The sequence below is a fragment of the Falco cherrug genome, chromosome 2, assembly GCF_023634085.1.
Source record: "Falco cherrug isolate bFalChe1 chromosome 2, bFalChe1.pri, whole genome shotgun sequence".
NCBI lineage: Eukaryota > Metazoa > Chordata > Aves > Falconiformes > Falconidae > Falco > Falco cherrug.
The window spans coordinates 71,040,017-71,056,151 of NC_073698.1; the positions used below are offsets into that span (position 1 = coordinate 71,040,017).

Below are 16,135 nucleotides of genomic sequence, written 5' to 3' on the forward strand. Positions count from 1 at the left end.
TCTTTCACAGTTACCAGTTGATGGCAGTATGCCATCAGGTGTTCAGCAATTTCTTGAGCACCATAGCCTCTACTGATACATATTAGTTCACTGAAGTGTGTGTTTTAGGTCCATAAAGTCGTTTGGAAAACTGCTCGTACACAGTTTGTGGATTTGTGCATTCTCAAGGTTTACATGTGTCTGCTAATACCTTTTGAAAAATATTGGAATTCAGTAATTAAAATTTGATTCTGATAGGTGTAGACAATCATAGGATTGTGCAAAATTCACAATGAATTATGTATCACGAAGCTGTGATTGCCGTTCCCCTTAAAGGAAATCCATTTTGTGGCAAATTGCTCTAATTCATCTTGTGTGATGCATCCTATGAAAGGCCTATGAATACATTGTAGGGGTTTTTTAACTAATAAAACGTGTTTATTTAAGCAATACTAAAAGAAAAAGCTAAACAGCATCTGTTTAAATAATAAGGACTAAGCAAGGGTGTTGTAATAGGATGTGCTATAGGGCTAAGTAAAGTACATTTTTGTACATTTTAAAGTTTTTATGTTTGGTTTTTAAATTCAGGAATGGGTATTTTTGCTATAGGGTGGAGATTGTGGAAGCAAAAACAGATCCTCTGTTTTAGTAAAACCAAGTCAAAACCACGATCTTTAAGGATTTTTTTAAAGTATGAGATTTCTTTTTCTATGTAATAAAAAGGTGGCTTTTTGTATCAAAAGCAGCAAAAAATGTACATTTTAACATTGTAGATGTAAAATAGCCATTCGTACAACAAATTTAGATGTTCAATGATTAGAAAACTGTACAAAACAATCTAAATGATATGTCAAACAAAAGACATTTTGACTTTTGCATAACTCTTATATCTGATTCCTGAGCAGTAATTTCTTTTCCCGTGTTCTTCTGAATACAGCTACTAAGTAGAGGTCTGTCTTCCATGTTTCTAAAAGAAGACTCTTTCAAATCCTTTCCAGACAATACTGAGCCGCATTTGAACTGGTATTTACAAAAGCAGTAGTCTGTAAAACAGTGGTCTTTGAAAACAGTCAAAACTATGATTCAGCAAGTGCTATGTGTAGGTAATTTTTAATGACAGTTTATGGGAGCTTATGGTAGTCTACTTTAGGGCTGAATTAAGTTGTGTTCTCTAGAATGAAGAGCTGCTGTATAGAATCCAAACAGCGATCCGTGGGCTTTCTTTAGACTCAGGGGTATAAACACAAACCAATACCTAACTTTTACTGCTTTTTCGTACCTGCTAATCTCAATTAGTTCTATAGAGACACTCAGTTTCTCAGGCAGTGGAAAATTATTGTTCGATGTGTAGAGACATGGATTTTTCTGGATCTGAAGCAGAGTATAGAAAGGAAAGCGAAGACAGGGGTTGCACACAAGGTGGAACCAGTAGAATTTATGAGCTATGGAACCCACTCTCCCTCAAGCTTCATGCCAGCATATCAAGGAAAAGCAGAAAACAGGTTCTGAGCCTAGACATATAGCTTGAATAGGAGACATTTAAAAATTGATTAAGAATTATTCTAGTACTTCAGAATACTTCATTGAAGATAATAAATATACAGACATTTTTGCATTCTTCCTTCTGAGATCTTTGCTTTTCTGGGGATAGTATAATTTTTATTTTTGGCCTTTGCTAGCAGTGATGATGGAGTAACTATGAGCAGTTTTCTCACCTTGGAGATGCAGCAAGCAAAAGGTTTCCATGACAACTGTTCATTAACAAGAGGCTGACCTGTTGTTTTCAGTTCTGTGTGACCTGTCAGTTTCACATGAGTTACTTCAAAGAGGTTTATTCATTAAGCTACCATTCAGATTCATATCTAGAAAAAAAAAATAAAATGGCTTGGGGGCTTGTCTAAATTAAGCTATGATGGTTCTGGAGCAAACTTTCCCTACAGAATCATGTTAGTATCTGTTGCAGATTGTGGCATCTTCAGTACAACTTTGCAAGTCATGGTGTTTTGACTCAGTGCTTTGCTCTAAAGAATCAAGTTCAGATTCAGCCAACAAAAACATCTTTGTTTGGTCTAAAATAAAGATTTTTCTAGGGCTATCGTACTTTGGTTTTGTCTTTAAAATTCTGAAATTTTGGTTTAGAAAGAAAAGCCATTTTGAAACAAGTGAATTATTTTGATATGAAAGTTTAAGTATTTAATTTAGAAAATGACAAAACATTTTGGCACTAAAAAGCTTCCCTGTGATTTCTTTCAGCTGAATCTGTCAAATTTCACTTGACTTCATGAGCAGTTTTCATTGCTTTCAAAGTATGCATAATATTTCAAGCTTACTATTCGCTAAGAACACATGCCATTCTGGTTTTATTCTTCAGTATGGTAATTATGTGTTTATGTTTCTGTCCCTCATTTTCTATTCAAAGCAGTTGATAAACTGTATTAAATATTCATTTCTGAAATGATGCTGTTTGTACTTAGAGCTACTCTGGCAATTTGTAAGGGAATGTGAGAGAGGGCTTCTACATGGTGAAGCCCTGCTGAATTTTCATTAACTTGGTTTGAGTAGCAGAGCAGACGACAACCATGGCAGTACGGAACTGGAAGAGGGTGCTCTCAGCTCCTTGCCTTTCAGCTTTCAAACTCCACCTGGAAATGACAGGTAGCCAGATTTCATGTCTCACAGTTCTGTGCAGAGATTTACATCATCTGTCTCTGGCAAGATACCTCACTGACATGTTCCCATTAACTTTAGCATCCAAATGATCTTAAGATGAATTTAATATTAGGAGCTTTGATGTGGTCTGCCAGTGATGTGACACAGATTTATTAATCAGAGTGAAGATGTCCTCAGAAAGAGAGGGGAATATAAAGTCACACTGCTGCTCCTGGAAAAATGGTCATGCAACAGTAATTCAGAATCCAGCTAGCTGTGATGATTCAAACACAAATAAAACATCAATGGAAAATGCTCAAATGCTCTCAGAGGAGTCTTTTTATTGGATTTTTTTCTGATTGCTGGCCTTATTCCCCCAACAGGAAGTTTTAGTTGTATTTTAATTGAACCTCATCTGTCTTTTTGTCATCTATATCCGGATCTCAGACAGGTACTTGGAGAAGTGTCCCACTTAACCATATGTGTTGAAGAGTAACATTCTCCATCTTCTCCATTTCTTTCTTGGATTTTTTCTGTTTTTAATCATCTTTGGAGTATTGATGTATAAAATACCTTTTCCTATACAAAATACTGAGTAATTTAAGAGGCTGAAGGATGGTGAGACTTTGGACTGAGAGGTGGGAAGGCATCTTTTCTCTTCTCTGTCATTCTTTTCTACCCTTTTCTCTGCTTTTGAATATCCACTTGTAAATGTATGACTTTCTGTTTAATAATGAAGTTGAGTTATGTAGATGCTGTATTGTGAGATTTGAAAGGTATTGATGTTGCTGATCTGACCAACCTGTTTGGGTTCCTAAGCCTTATTGTGGTTAATTAAGACTAGTTTTATATTTATATATAAATATAAATTTCTTAATATAAATATATATTATATATTCATAAATATTTTAACAAATAAATAAATAAAACTATATAAGTATAAATACACAATAAACAATTATAAGTGTAAATATTTATATTTATATAAAACTCACTATAATTAAGTGAGCAATCTCTAACCTTGTTTACCTTTTGGTGATCAATGTGATAGTGAAAAATGTCTCTCTCCATCTTTAGCACTCCAGTTCTTTAGACAATATCGTCCTTTAGAATAAGAGCTTAAATATATTTAAATAAGTAACTATCACACCTGTATGCTAGAATTAGATGCTAGTAGGTATAAGAGAGTGTTGTTTTAAAGCAACACAAGCTGGAAGATGGTCATGCTCTAGACATGCTTGTCTCCTTTCTGACCTACCCTTCTATTATTTGAGTTGTTTGAAAGTACTGATTTAGTTAGAATCAACTAGTAGTTAGCGACCTTAATTTGCAATTTCTGCATAAAAGGATTGTTTCATTTCAGAAGATTTTATTAACAGGCTGGAAAATAAGTCTTACTTCTGACACTTTGGGGCTCTCAGATCTTTCTTTCTGCAGCCTTCCAGTGTTCCTTCTGGCTGTTCTGATCCTTGGACATGGACTCATGGGCATTCAGTTACTCTGGTGGAAGAAAAGTTGTATGATAAATGAAGTCTTTGTCTTTTATTTTGTAATAGATGTTACCATTGGCCCAGGTTAGCAATGACAAGAAGCGGACCAAGCTAATTAATCCTCAGGCAGTGAATCTTGATGCCTATAAAGACAAGCTGGAAGAAGCAATTAAATCCTATGAAAGGCAAGTCTACTTATCAGAAATTTATCATGTTTTCAGTCTAATTTAAGATTTTTCTTATGTAGTGGGTAATTGCTCACACACACTTTACTCAATACTGGTAATTCTGCACATTAACACACTTTAATCCACCATCAACCTGCAGGAGAAATGTTTATTTGCTTAAAAAAAAAGCAGAATGAAAGAAGGTGGTCATGGGAAAAAAACACCAAACCAGGTAAAGGAGATAATAAGTAACATATTTTTATATTCATATTTCTTCAATGAGAAAAAAAAATATCTTTTACTTTCTTGGAATAAACCTGACAACAACAATCCATGGGGAGGAATCTCCCCTAAACAGTGCTAGCCAGACTTTTAACTTACAGTTAAGCTCCTAAATCCATAGACTGAGTTTTAAATTAGTAGCCTGCTTTTTGCTGCCAGCTGCCTAGCACTTAACTAGGGATGCAAGAATGTAACTGAGGCACCTATAAGATATTGATAATTTAATTATTTTTTGCTTGAGAGAGATGTGTTGTGCTTATTAATTAAATGTTGGTAAAAGCACATCAGAAGTAAACAGGACAAAGCTATTTAATCTCTAAGATATTTCTTTCCTTGATTTAAGATTTGCATTTTTTTTTGAAGTAATGCAATTATTTGACTGCTAATGTTGTTCAGTAACCTTAAGAGACCTTCAACTAGAACTGTTTTAATAAATAACTTTTTCAGAAAGTATTCTAATAACATGTACAGATGTAATTGTTTTATATGACCACAAAACCCTTGATGTCAAGTGTTTAGTCTTTGTTTTTTGATTAATGCCACTGAGGCCCTTTAAATTTTTTCCCCCTCTGTAGCTCTGTGATCATACCAGTTCTTTTTAAAGCATGTAATAGTTCTGTTTTTCATTCCCATTTCCTATTTCTAATTGTATCCATCTTTTGAAGTAAACATCAAGAATTATGATTTACAAATGCTGCTTGCTTTGTCTAATATTAATGTAATCCAGTGAATAAAATTCTGTTGGTTTTGTGCGTTGTGTCACTGAGACAATGTTATTTTTATGAGGCTGACGATGAACTCAGAAATCTGGACTTGTCAATCGTTTTGATAGAAGGTTCAAGTCGTGTATTTTTGATGATGACTTCTGAATAAAACTTCAAGTTTTTCATTGCTGTGCCATACTGTTGAATATTTTACATTTATTGGAGGGAAAGAAGAGGTTTTTTCTGGTTAAATTCTGATGATCTTCTACTGACAGCATTTTCAGTCTCCCTAAAACTTTGGTGATTGGGACTACTGTTTACTTACGTTTGCCCATAGAGGTCAATGAATCAGTGTATTTACAATAGTAAGATGGAGCCCCCAGCTTCTGTGAAAAAGGTATATAGAAGAGTGATCTGCCTGAAGATCCTTACAGTTGACAGTGTAAAAAGGAGTTCTCATTGCTTTTCCTCTACATGTGATAGAAAACCCAGTCAAATTTATTTTGTTCTAAATGCCACAATGCTTTTCCAGTAAATTGAATTTGCAAAGGCTGCAGTTCAGCTTTGTGAATAGTGACTAGTCACAAATGTATTCTGACATCTATAGATGAGACAATACATCAAGGCATGCAGGTTTCAAGAACAGAAACAAGCATGACAATAGCTTCCCCACATGTCAATTGACCTTAGCATCAGATTTAGAGGGAGAAAAGGAGTGAGGGCAGAAATTTTGTGCTCTGACAAAAAGAATATCCAGTACTGAAGGAGAAAAATGCTGGAAGCTTCAAACTGTGTATGATCTTGTATAGCCAGAAGCTTTTACAACTGAGTTAGTTATGAGTGTGCACATTTAGGAGTATGAAATAGGCAGTGGAGCATGCTGAGACTGCAGATTATAATGAACGAAGTAATTTACATTCTAAAAATGCTGGGATTTGGTTTCTAGTAGATAGAATGAATCACCGAGAAATTCATATTAAAAATCTGGTGTTAATGGGCTTTTTTGTACATGTGGCAGTAAATCTGGCAAGACTGTTAAAAGTCTAATGGTTACAATCTGAATTTTTCCTAATAATAAATTTGTTCTTTTATTTCCAAAGTAAGTTTGGAAATTTTTCTAGAATTACACCGATTAGGATCATTGGTAGAGGTTTATTTCTATAGTGTGAAATGAAGTAATTGAGTGATGCCTTAATTGTTTGAGATGTTATTAGAGACAACTCTATGCTAGAATACCTAATAAGAGTTTATAATTGATGTCGAAAAAGCAAAAGCAGAATGTTTAGTGGTGCTTTTAAAAGATCTCAGAACTGCATTACTTTGAGATAATCTGTTTTCCTGACAATAGTTTTTCTTCATAGCCAGAGTTTAATGAAGTAGAAACCTGAATGGTACAACTGAGGGGTTATCATAGCAGGAAAAAAAAAAAAAAATTAGCAGTGCTCTCCATGTGTCTTCAGGCTACAGTTTTCTGAAACTGTTTAATTGGAGAAACTATGCTTATCTCACTGGCATTTAATCAGTGTTGTTATTTGATTTAGCTTGCTGGTGCTGAAGCGAACCATCCATAGAAAATCCTGGCAGGAAGCAGCAGCGATTGCCATTAATCCTTCTATGACCCTGAAACAGTCATGCTGCTACTTGATGAAGGATGCTGTTTTTCCATCTACTCTTGCAGTTGATAATTTCATAGCTGAATGATAAGGACACAATCTGATGATACAGTGCTCTTGGAATACAAATCAGTGCAGTTATCTTCAGAAACAGTGTTTATTTGGTAGTTTTGAGATGATCAGATGCACAAGGAACTGTATGCCCTCAAAAACTGCTTTGCTTTCTTTAATAGGCGCCTAAACCTAGTGATTTGGAGAGCACTATCTCAGGAGGAAAAGGACAAGTAAGCTATCACCTTTTGGTTTTCCTACCTACCTCTGAAAGGCTGGTCATAAATATTTGATACTTTTTAATCACTATTTCAACAAACTGGTTTTATTTTCAAATATTTCATAACTATACCCGGCTTTCAAAAATATATATGTGATACAGAGCAATATTAAAATCTGGACATCCTTCCTGCAGTGCTGATTTTTTTCTAAAGGAAAGAACTTGCATTCCATTTGTGTGGTGCTGCTCTATTCTTAACCAGTGTCAAGTGGCAGGGCTGGGGCGGGGGGCAGCATGTTGTTACCTTTGGCATCAAGGTAAATCTCTCATCCAGTAAAAAGCACTTCAGTGGCTGGTCTGTAAAGGTATAATAAACACCGCTACAGCATGTGCTGGAACTGTGTATCACACTGGAAGTTTGTACTGCTGTAACTAGCTTATTTCTGTATACTGATTTAGAAAACTAGTGACTGTATAGACAGGACTGACATCAGTAAGGTTAGCATCTGTTTACTTCAGAGAATAAAGTGAAGATCAATTAATGAAAAGTGAATGAGCATGAAATATTCCTAGGCAGTAAAATGGGCATGAAAACTAGAATGCTTTTAAGAAGACTTAAGCTAATGAGCAAAAAATACAGTTCTATCATTGATAAGGAGAACTAAAACCCAGTTCTGGTGCAGAAAGGAAGCGAAGGCTGTTAAACAAAAGAACAGCATATAATTAAAAAGAAGGAAATAGATGTCTGTTGAGAAACAATGAGTTTTAGAGTATAGAAAATTGACAGGGTGGTATCCAAAATATTTTATTGTTGGTAACATATGACCTATTATGTATATAATGAAAAAAAAGTCCCAGCAATTGTACAGTCTGTTGCTAGAGGGTCATATTAACTTTTTTAATACTGATGCATAGAAATGGAAATATTTGATCTATTTATCTTATAAATTTAAAATTTGTTGGGTCATGTTCATGTATTACAAAAAGATGACAACATACTTTCAAAACTGGTGATCTGGAAGGAGACAGTAATAAACAAAGTCTGCTAACTTGGTCACAGGGGTCCTGAAACAATCGGTTGAGGAGCTTTCTGGTTCATTAGTGTGTGTTAAAATGTTATCTCAGCTACTAGGGAGATTCAAATTTACTAGAGAATTGGTAATATTGTGCTTGTGTTCAAAACAGTTGAGAGATCCAACTCAGGAGATAAGTTAACTTGACACTGATTATAAATTAATAATGAATTCAGTTAATACAGAACAAAATCTAGGTAAATAACTATACCATTCATGTTAATTTCAATACAAAGCAGTTCCTAGAGGAGTAGAGAGATAAGCAGTGACAAAGAGTAGAGCAAGATGGTAGACATCACCGTAGTTGCATGTGTTGGTTAGACAGACACTTAAATACTCTCCCCCGTTCTAGGTTTCATGGTTGTTTTTTAATGTTGGCAAAGCTGTACAGAAGACCTATAAAGAGCTACTTTCTGAGTACTAAAAAGAAGTATGTTATTTCCAATTGGACATGTGAAGAATTCTACCTGTTCTGGATTTTGGAGGGTTCAGTTTGTCTCTGTTTATTGACAAGATGACTGTATCTAATTCATCTTTTGGTTTATAAGTACCTTCAGGGTGTAGCTTCAATTGGCTCTCTAGTCTAGTGGACACTGACATAATCTGAACCATGGATGGGAGCAAAGTCCAGATCACTGAGTGAAATTGAGCAGTGCAGGACTGACAGAGGAATAAACAGCAGGAGAGTATCTCTTTATGCAACCAGACAAGACTGATGTAGCAAATCAGGCCAATTAGTAGGTGTCTGGTGCCATTTTATGTTGTCTAGATGCTTGCCATTTCATCCTAGCTGCTGCTCCAGAAGGGCCAGGGATTTCCACAATTTCTCAGTTGTATCTGCAAGTTCCTTATCGATGCCTTACGTATTCTAGGACCTCTAAATTGGCACCAAACATCTACGCCCAGCCAGGTGAATTGCCATGTAGGTGTCTTTCTCTGAGATACGGTTAAGCCAGATGTGATTGTTTGACTGAACGCAACAGTAGCTGGATGAAACACAAGAAGATAGACTGGGTGAAGCTGGTTTTTTTTTTCTGCCTTTGTGCTTAGGGATTCTGTTTGTAAAGTACTGCTAAAATTAAAATTTTTCCTACTTGTAATCACAAATCTTTTAAATTGTATTTTATTTTTTTAAGATTTAAGGAGGATGGGCCAGTCCAATATATGCAGCATAAAAAAGCTTTGCTGGAGGCTTTAGAGAATTTGGGATGGCCAATTTCCTATGAAGATGTGGTATTGTTAGAAGATGAGATACTGGCAGCATTAAAATATATACAACAAGCCTCTGATCTTCAGGAAGCTGTCAAAAAGGAAACTGAGAAAAGCTCAGAGTCACACATGAACAACAAAAAGGTAATAGATTGGAAGGGATTTTTTTCTCTTCAGTATGTGCTTCTGGAATAATTTTGTTCTATGATTATAGTATGGCATGTTACCTACCATCATAAAGTAGGCATTTAATGTGATGCTAAATTAGCGTGATACAAATGGATAGAGGAAAGAAGGTAGTTAAAAAGAGAGCAAGCCTTCAATGATTTTTTTTAAGTACTGGGGAAGCAGAAGTTCTGAAGATGAGAAAAACACAGAAATTGAGCCGCGTCTCAGAAACAATTCTGAGCAAAGTGTCTTTATCTCCTCTGCACTGACAGCAGAGGTATATACGAAAGAAGAGAAAGAAGAGATATATTAAAGGCAATTATGACATAAGATTTGTGGTTGGGTTAATATCTGATAAATGGGACTAAAAGGTCTTGCAATGTTGGAGTAATTCACTGTAATTTTCTGTGGTATCTTTATTGTAAGAGAAAAGATGAAGAGGTTGGATTCAGCTTCATATTCAGACCCTAAAATTTAGCTGTCCATAAAATGTAGGCATACATGAACTGATGGCTAATCTCACAGTGTTGAATGGCATCAGTGGCATCTGGAGCTCATTCTGAAATAGATACCTACAGAGTGCTCTCTCTACACCATTAATAGATTAGCAGAAAGCAGTCTAGCCACTCTGATACTGTGATTGAAGTTGCTGATTTTTGATCAATATAATCCCTCAGATGAAATTTTGATTTTACTTGGATTACTATTGAAAGATTAAATGAAATGCATACAGAAATATGTGAAGCACGAAGTATAAAAATAAGGCTAAGAAATTATTTTAGGCTGTCCTATTGGGAGAGAGAATATACTTTTTCATTTTAGCTTTTTCTGTGGTGATATATATGGTTAGAAAACATACCTTAGGTCACAATGATGTATTCTCCTATTATTATTTTTGCTCTTTCAGAACATTCTTGAAAATGAATTGATTCTACCTTAATGGTTTTACTGTCAGGATATGAGTGTGAATTCTGAGGGAAATGATAAACAGACTTTTAAGTTTTTAGAAGCGATTGAATCTTCCCTAATAGAAAGGTTTCTGTATACACTATTGATGCTTTGAAATTCAAAGTACTTCCCTCTGAAAAAAACCAAGCCATTTCTCTTATTTGTTTTCATTTTTTTTCATCTAAAAGCTTCAGCAAACAATACCTCACTGGGAGTGCTGCTGCCTCTAGAGAGCGGCAGTCTAGGTAGAGTAGTGCTATGATAATATTAAATTAAGCTTTCCAGGAAATTAACAAGAAAGAAAATATTTTCTCAGACCTCTAAGTTCTAACGGAAAATAAGTAAAAACAAACTGAGAATTAATCGTAAAGCTGATATATCAATATATTAATTTTCTTGTTCATTGTTTTATATCATTGAGTGAGGGAAACTACTCTTTGAACTTGAAGGTGTGATTGGCCTAGTTACAGTGAATGCTGAGGAAAGTCCTCTTCTTTGTATTATGTAGGAAAAATAATCAAATGACCATAATAGTTCTTTTTTGCCCTGACATATGCATGTAGATGTATACAAATGTATATATACACACACACAAATACATCATTTTGAAGGGGTAAGCTAAGTGAAACTCAAATAAGCACAGTACAAACCTATACTGTGACTTCTCAGCAATGAATGGAAATGTACAATTAGAATTTACAACTGTAAATTATGCCACGTATCCATATTCTCTGCTCACCAGAGTATACCAAAAATCTTTTATTTGATATTCCTTGACTGAGATATACCTCTCATTTCACCAAGATCAACAACAGTTTTCATGATGAGCTGTGGCTTTTTACATACTATGACATAAGTTATACAAAATTATTTGTGTTAAATTGAACAGAATATATTACGATAGCACAGGCCATGTATGAAAATAAGTGATTATGGAAAGGATCATATTCATTCAGTTTTCTATGGCTTTTAAGGATTTTTTTCCATTAACACTGTACATTTGGAAACATTTTAATGTCTTCAAAAACCAGATGATCTTGATTAATTTTACTTCAGTCTGAAAATATTAGATTGTTAATACATTTCTTTGGACTATTGATTTACCTCTGGCATATAATGTCCCAATGCAAGAGCAGCGGAAGCATGTTCATGTTTCATCTGGTGACTGTAATTTTACTGTTGCTTTGAAACAACCAATGTGTGCTCTCAGACACATGTGATTAACATTGTGCAATCACTTATCCTGAGTCAACCTGCTTTAGGAGCCTAATCACAGCACCATCCTCAGTAATTGCTAATCTGCAACTGAAAGGCTTTAAGAGTGAGAAGCAGAAATGCAGATGCAATTAAGAGTTCTGTTTATGTGGTTGAAAAAACAGTGGAAAAAAAAAACCAGAAAAAAAATGGGGAGCCTTTTGAAAATGCAGTCAGAGATTTTTCCAACTGTGATGTCTCTCTACAAAATGGGTATAAAAAAATAAACTGTCAGCTGAAATATATTGCATGAAGGAAATAGCTGATACGGCACTGAATGAAAATTGTCATTGTGAGATGGTAGAAAAATCACAATTATCCTGGAAGTCTATTCAACAAAGCAGACTTTTAATTTTTTTGTTAATTTTCTTTCACTAAATTCAATATAAAATCCACTTTCAAGGTTTCCTATTTATCTACACAAATTCTTAAAAGGTTTAGTAATCCTTTTTGGATGTTCTTGCTATGGGAGCTTGTTGTTTAAGCCTGCAACTGAATTGATGGTCTGGTTATCCTCCCTGTGTGCTCTGACATTCTCTAGGAGTTGTGTTCAGGCTGCTATGTTTGTACATGCCTGTCAAAGGTAGGGTATGCCAGTGCCATGTTGGAAGAGGATGAAGTAGACCTTCATCTGCAAAGGGCCTTGAGATGACTGAAGACCTCTAGTGAGGCAAGAAGCAAATGCCTTGGGAAATGAGCCAACACATTTAGCTGTTATCAGGCAAAATATGAAACACTGAACACTGATGATTGCCTAATTGGAGGGCTAATTGTGGACTGTATTTTACTCTGTTTACTCAGTTCCTTTTGCTGTACAGTTTAAGCATGGGTTGACAAAAATCTTTCTCTTCAGTCTGGCACTCAGCTTTCATCTAAAGATGTTAAAAATGAGGAATGTATCATTTACTTTAGCTTTTTCTAAGAAGTAACTGCTTTGACTTAAAATACTGTTTCTGTTTTCTATTTTGAAATTGTCAGGCAAACAGTCAGCCATAATTTTTTATTAGGTTTTTTTTCTCACTGAATTATAAAGCTGTTTACAACATGATGTCACCTGGTAAAAGGAATTATTTAGGATCCCCTTCCCACTTCTCTAATATTAGACAACCTCAGGCATACTGAAGTCATGGTATTACTGTTCTCCAAGCGTGATAGCTTCCAGGACAGTTGGGTGTGTTCGATTAACGGCTGTAACATTTTCATGTAAAGTATTTTTTCCCCCAGTGTTATAATCTGGCCTTTGAGAGTGATGGAGAACATTTCCTCTCATACTAAATATTTCTGTTTCTGCATGTGAATGGACTTCATATTCTGCAGAGAAATAAAGCTGCATTCATTACTAAGGATTAACTCTCATTAAGAACATACTTCTAAAAGTACTGTGTTTCCCTTAGGATGAGCTGGAACGTGGAAGGCTTATGCTTGTTTGTGACCCTGCTGAATGGTCACCATGTGATTAAAAATAACTTAAAAGAGTTAATAAGCATAATGTGTTTTGTAAAGCATGTTTATTTGGGTGGAAAGGGACCTCTAGTGGCTTGCTGAGTCTTGTTCTTTCTGAAAAATATATTTCATGTACAATTGATTTAATTATTCCTAATTAAATATTTATAGCTGAGATTTGATTATTTACAAGAATGGAAATTCTGAATCTCCCTTGGAAGTTTCTTCTATTTCCTGCTGTCCTATTTCTTACACTCCTCATTCTTCCTCACTGTTTAAGGATCACTGATTGATGTCTGTTGATACCTTTTTTTGCATTCATGTGTTTCCTAAACAGTTTGGCATCTGCTGCCTTTGTTCTTCTGTCTCTTTAGGGAGATAAGTGAAAACAAACATCCCAAATAGCACAATAACAACAATGTTGTAACTACCTAGAAATGTTTGGTCAAGTTTTCTATTGTTATCAGTGAAGTAACCTGCTGGACAGAGGGTGTGTAGCTATGAAAAGTTAGGCTCTCTTATAAAAAGGAACTGTGTTTTGCAGAAAATGGCCTTGTTGGCACTGACAGCCTGGGAAAATCAGTGGTTGGTTGGCTCTGGAGGTGTCAGGATTGTGAAAAGCCAGTCAGAGCCAAGATACATGGAGAGCTGTGGATAGTCTTCCTATCCATTCTCACTTATAGTAGGAAAGTACAGAACCTAATCTCTTTGAAAGGGAATTTAAAAATGCAGCATGTATTGGCAGACATAAACAAAGTCTTCTTCACCTCATGTGGTTTAATGCATTGTCTTCAACAGAAGAAGAGCTAAACAGGGTGAAAATCCCTGAGAACCAGGTGGGGCTCTTTTATAATAAAAATACTGGAGAATGCTATCCAAGAAATGGGCACTCTGACAGTGTGTGGGTCAAATGCACTGAACACCTAAAGGCTATGTGAGAGGAAGGAGAGATGGATTTGAATTTAGACCAGGTTTCTGAGCTACCTGGATTCTGCAGGACTTAGCATCCTGTCGTGGTTTAACCTTGGCTGGCAACCAAGCACCAGCAGCCGCTCACTCACTCCCCCCTCACCCAGAGGGATGGGGAGGAGAATTGGAATGTAAAACTTGAGGGTTGAGATAAGAACAATTTAATAGGGTAAGTAAAGCAAAAGCTGTGCATGCAAGCAAAGCAAGGAATTCACTCACCACTTCCCATGGGCAGGCAGGTGTTCAGCCATCCCCAGGGAAGCCGAGCTCCATCACATGTAACGGTTACTTCAGAAGTCAAACATCATAATGGCAGATGTCCCCCCTTTCCTCCTCCTTTTCCCAGTTTATATACTGAGCATGATGTCCCATGGTATGGAATGCCTCTTTGGCTGGTTCAAGGTCACCTGTCCTGGCTGTGTCCCCTCCCAGTTTCCCATGTCCCTCCAGCTCTCTGGCTGGCAGGGCCCAAGAAACTGAAAAATCCTTGACTCAGTATAAACATCACCCAGCAACAACTACAAACATCAGTGGTTATCCAAATCCAAAACACAGCACTGCACCAGCTACTAAGAGGACAATGAACTCTATCCCAGCTGAAACCAGGACACATCCTCGTTGTGGATGCCTGCGCAGTCTTTAGTATTTTAATATTTGGATTAATGCAGAATGCTGGAAGTTGTCCAAGTTATTAGTCAAGCATTACAAATTACTTGATAATAAATATTCAGCAGCAGCTGTCCCTTCGGAGCCTGTGGAATTAAGTAACTGGTTCACCCAAATACCTTTTTATATCTGTGGAGCTGTAAGTCTGTGCTCAAATTAACCTTTATTAGGTTGTACTTAAAGTAGTCAGTTAAGTTCTGCAAAGAGCCTCTGGTTTAGACTGAGTTTGAAAAACTGTTGATTTAATTTATATTCTATGGGGTAAAGAATACACTAGAAAAACTTCACATATCTCCCATTTAAAATATCTCTTTGCCTTTCTTGTGTGTGTGTTCTTGGTTTTAGGACTCTTTTTTTAGGGTTGGTTGTGATTTTTGTGTAGAAGATTAGAAAAAAAGAGTTTGTGATAGTTATAGTGAAACTGAGAACAAACAGTTTAGTCAAAGTTATTCCCATCTTTTCTGTCATTATTGACTGTTAAGGAAAATCAAGTATCAAAATCAAATATATCTTTTTAGGAAGAAAAATGGTTCAGACAAGGAACCAGGTCATGCAGACTCTAGTAAGCAGAGATTTTTAGGAGTTACGGCTGTTTTTCAGAACAGTGTGTAGTTCTATGAGAAAGTTTGAGATTTCAAGCTCTGTATTTTTATGATTCAAAAGAACTTAGTAGGAGATGAATGCTTGCAAATCGGTTTTGAGGCAGGCTAATAAATACGTGTTTTAAAAATTAATGATGAAACTGATTTGTTTTAACTTTGCACTTGCATATGATTTATATTTAGAAACATGATTGTGAGCAATATGGAGAAAAGAATAGACTTTTTCAAGAATTAATTTACCATTGTTGTAGTAAGTATAAATTAGTGTTATTCTTGAGGATTATTCAAATGTATTTGTAAAAATACTGGGATTACGGTCTTTTCAATATTAGAAAGAGGATGGTTTTTGCATGATCAGTTTTCTTAATTTTCTCAGGAAAGCAAAATGTAAAGTGTTCTTTTACATTCTGACATACCCACATAAAACACTGATCCTCTCAAAACTTCCTGTAAGAGAGATGCCCTGAATGGGAATAAAAGTCTTTCTTCTAGAAAAAAAGGGATTCAGGAACATGATTTAATTTAAATACAAATAACACTGAGAGTTCATGAAACGTTAATGTGAGATGTAAAAGACTTTAAGTTAAAAGAATATGGTGGCTGTAAAGGCAAGTGCACAGAAGCTCAGAAGGCCCAACAGTGTATTTT

General features: G+C 35.6%; 1 protein-coding gene across 1 annotated transcript in view; it reads left to right on the forward strand.

Moving 5' to 3' along the window:
* VWA3B (von Willebrand factor A domain containing 3B) overlaps positions 1-16,135 on the forward strand; it is a 74,019-nt gene that overhangs the window by 43,081 nt on the left and 14,803 nt on the right. The window contains exons 22-24 of the mRNA XM_055701463.1: positions 4,185-4,303; positions 7,118-7,168; positions 9,365-9,581. Coding sequence (XP_055557438.1) covers positions 4,185-4,303; positions 7,118-7,168; positions 9,365-9,581 — 387 coding nt within the window. The remainder of the gene's footprint in view (positions 1-4,184; positions 4,304-7,117; positions 7,169-9,364; positions 9,582-16,135) is intronic.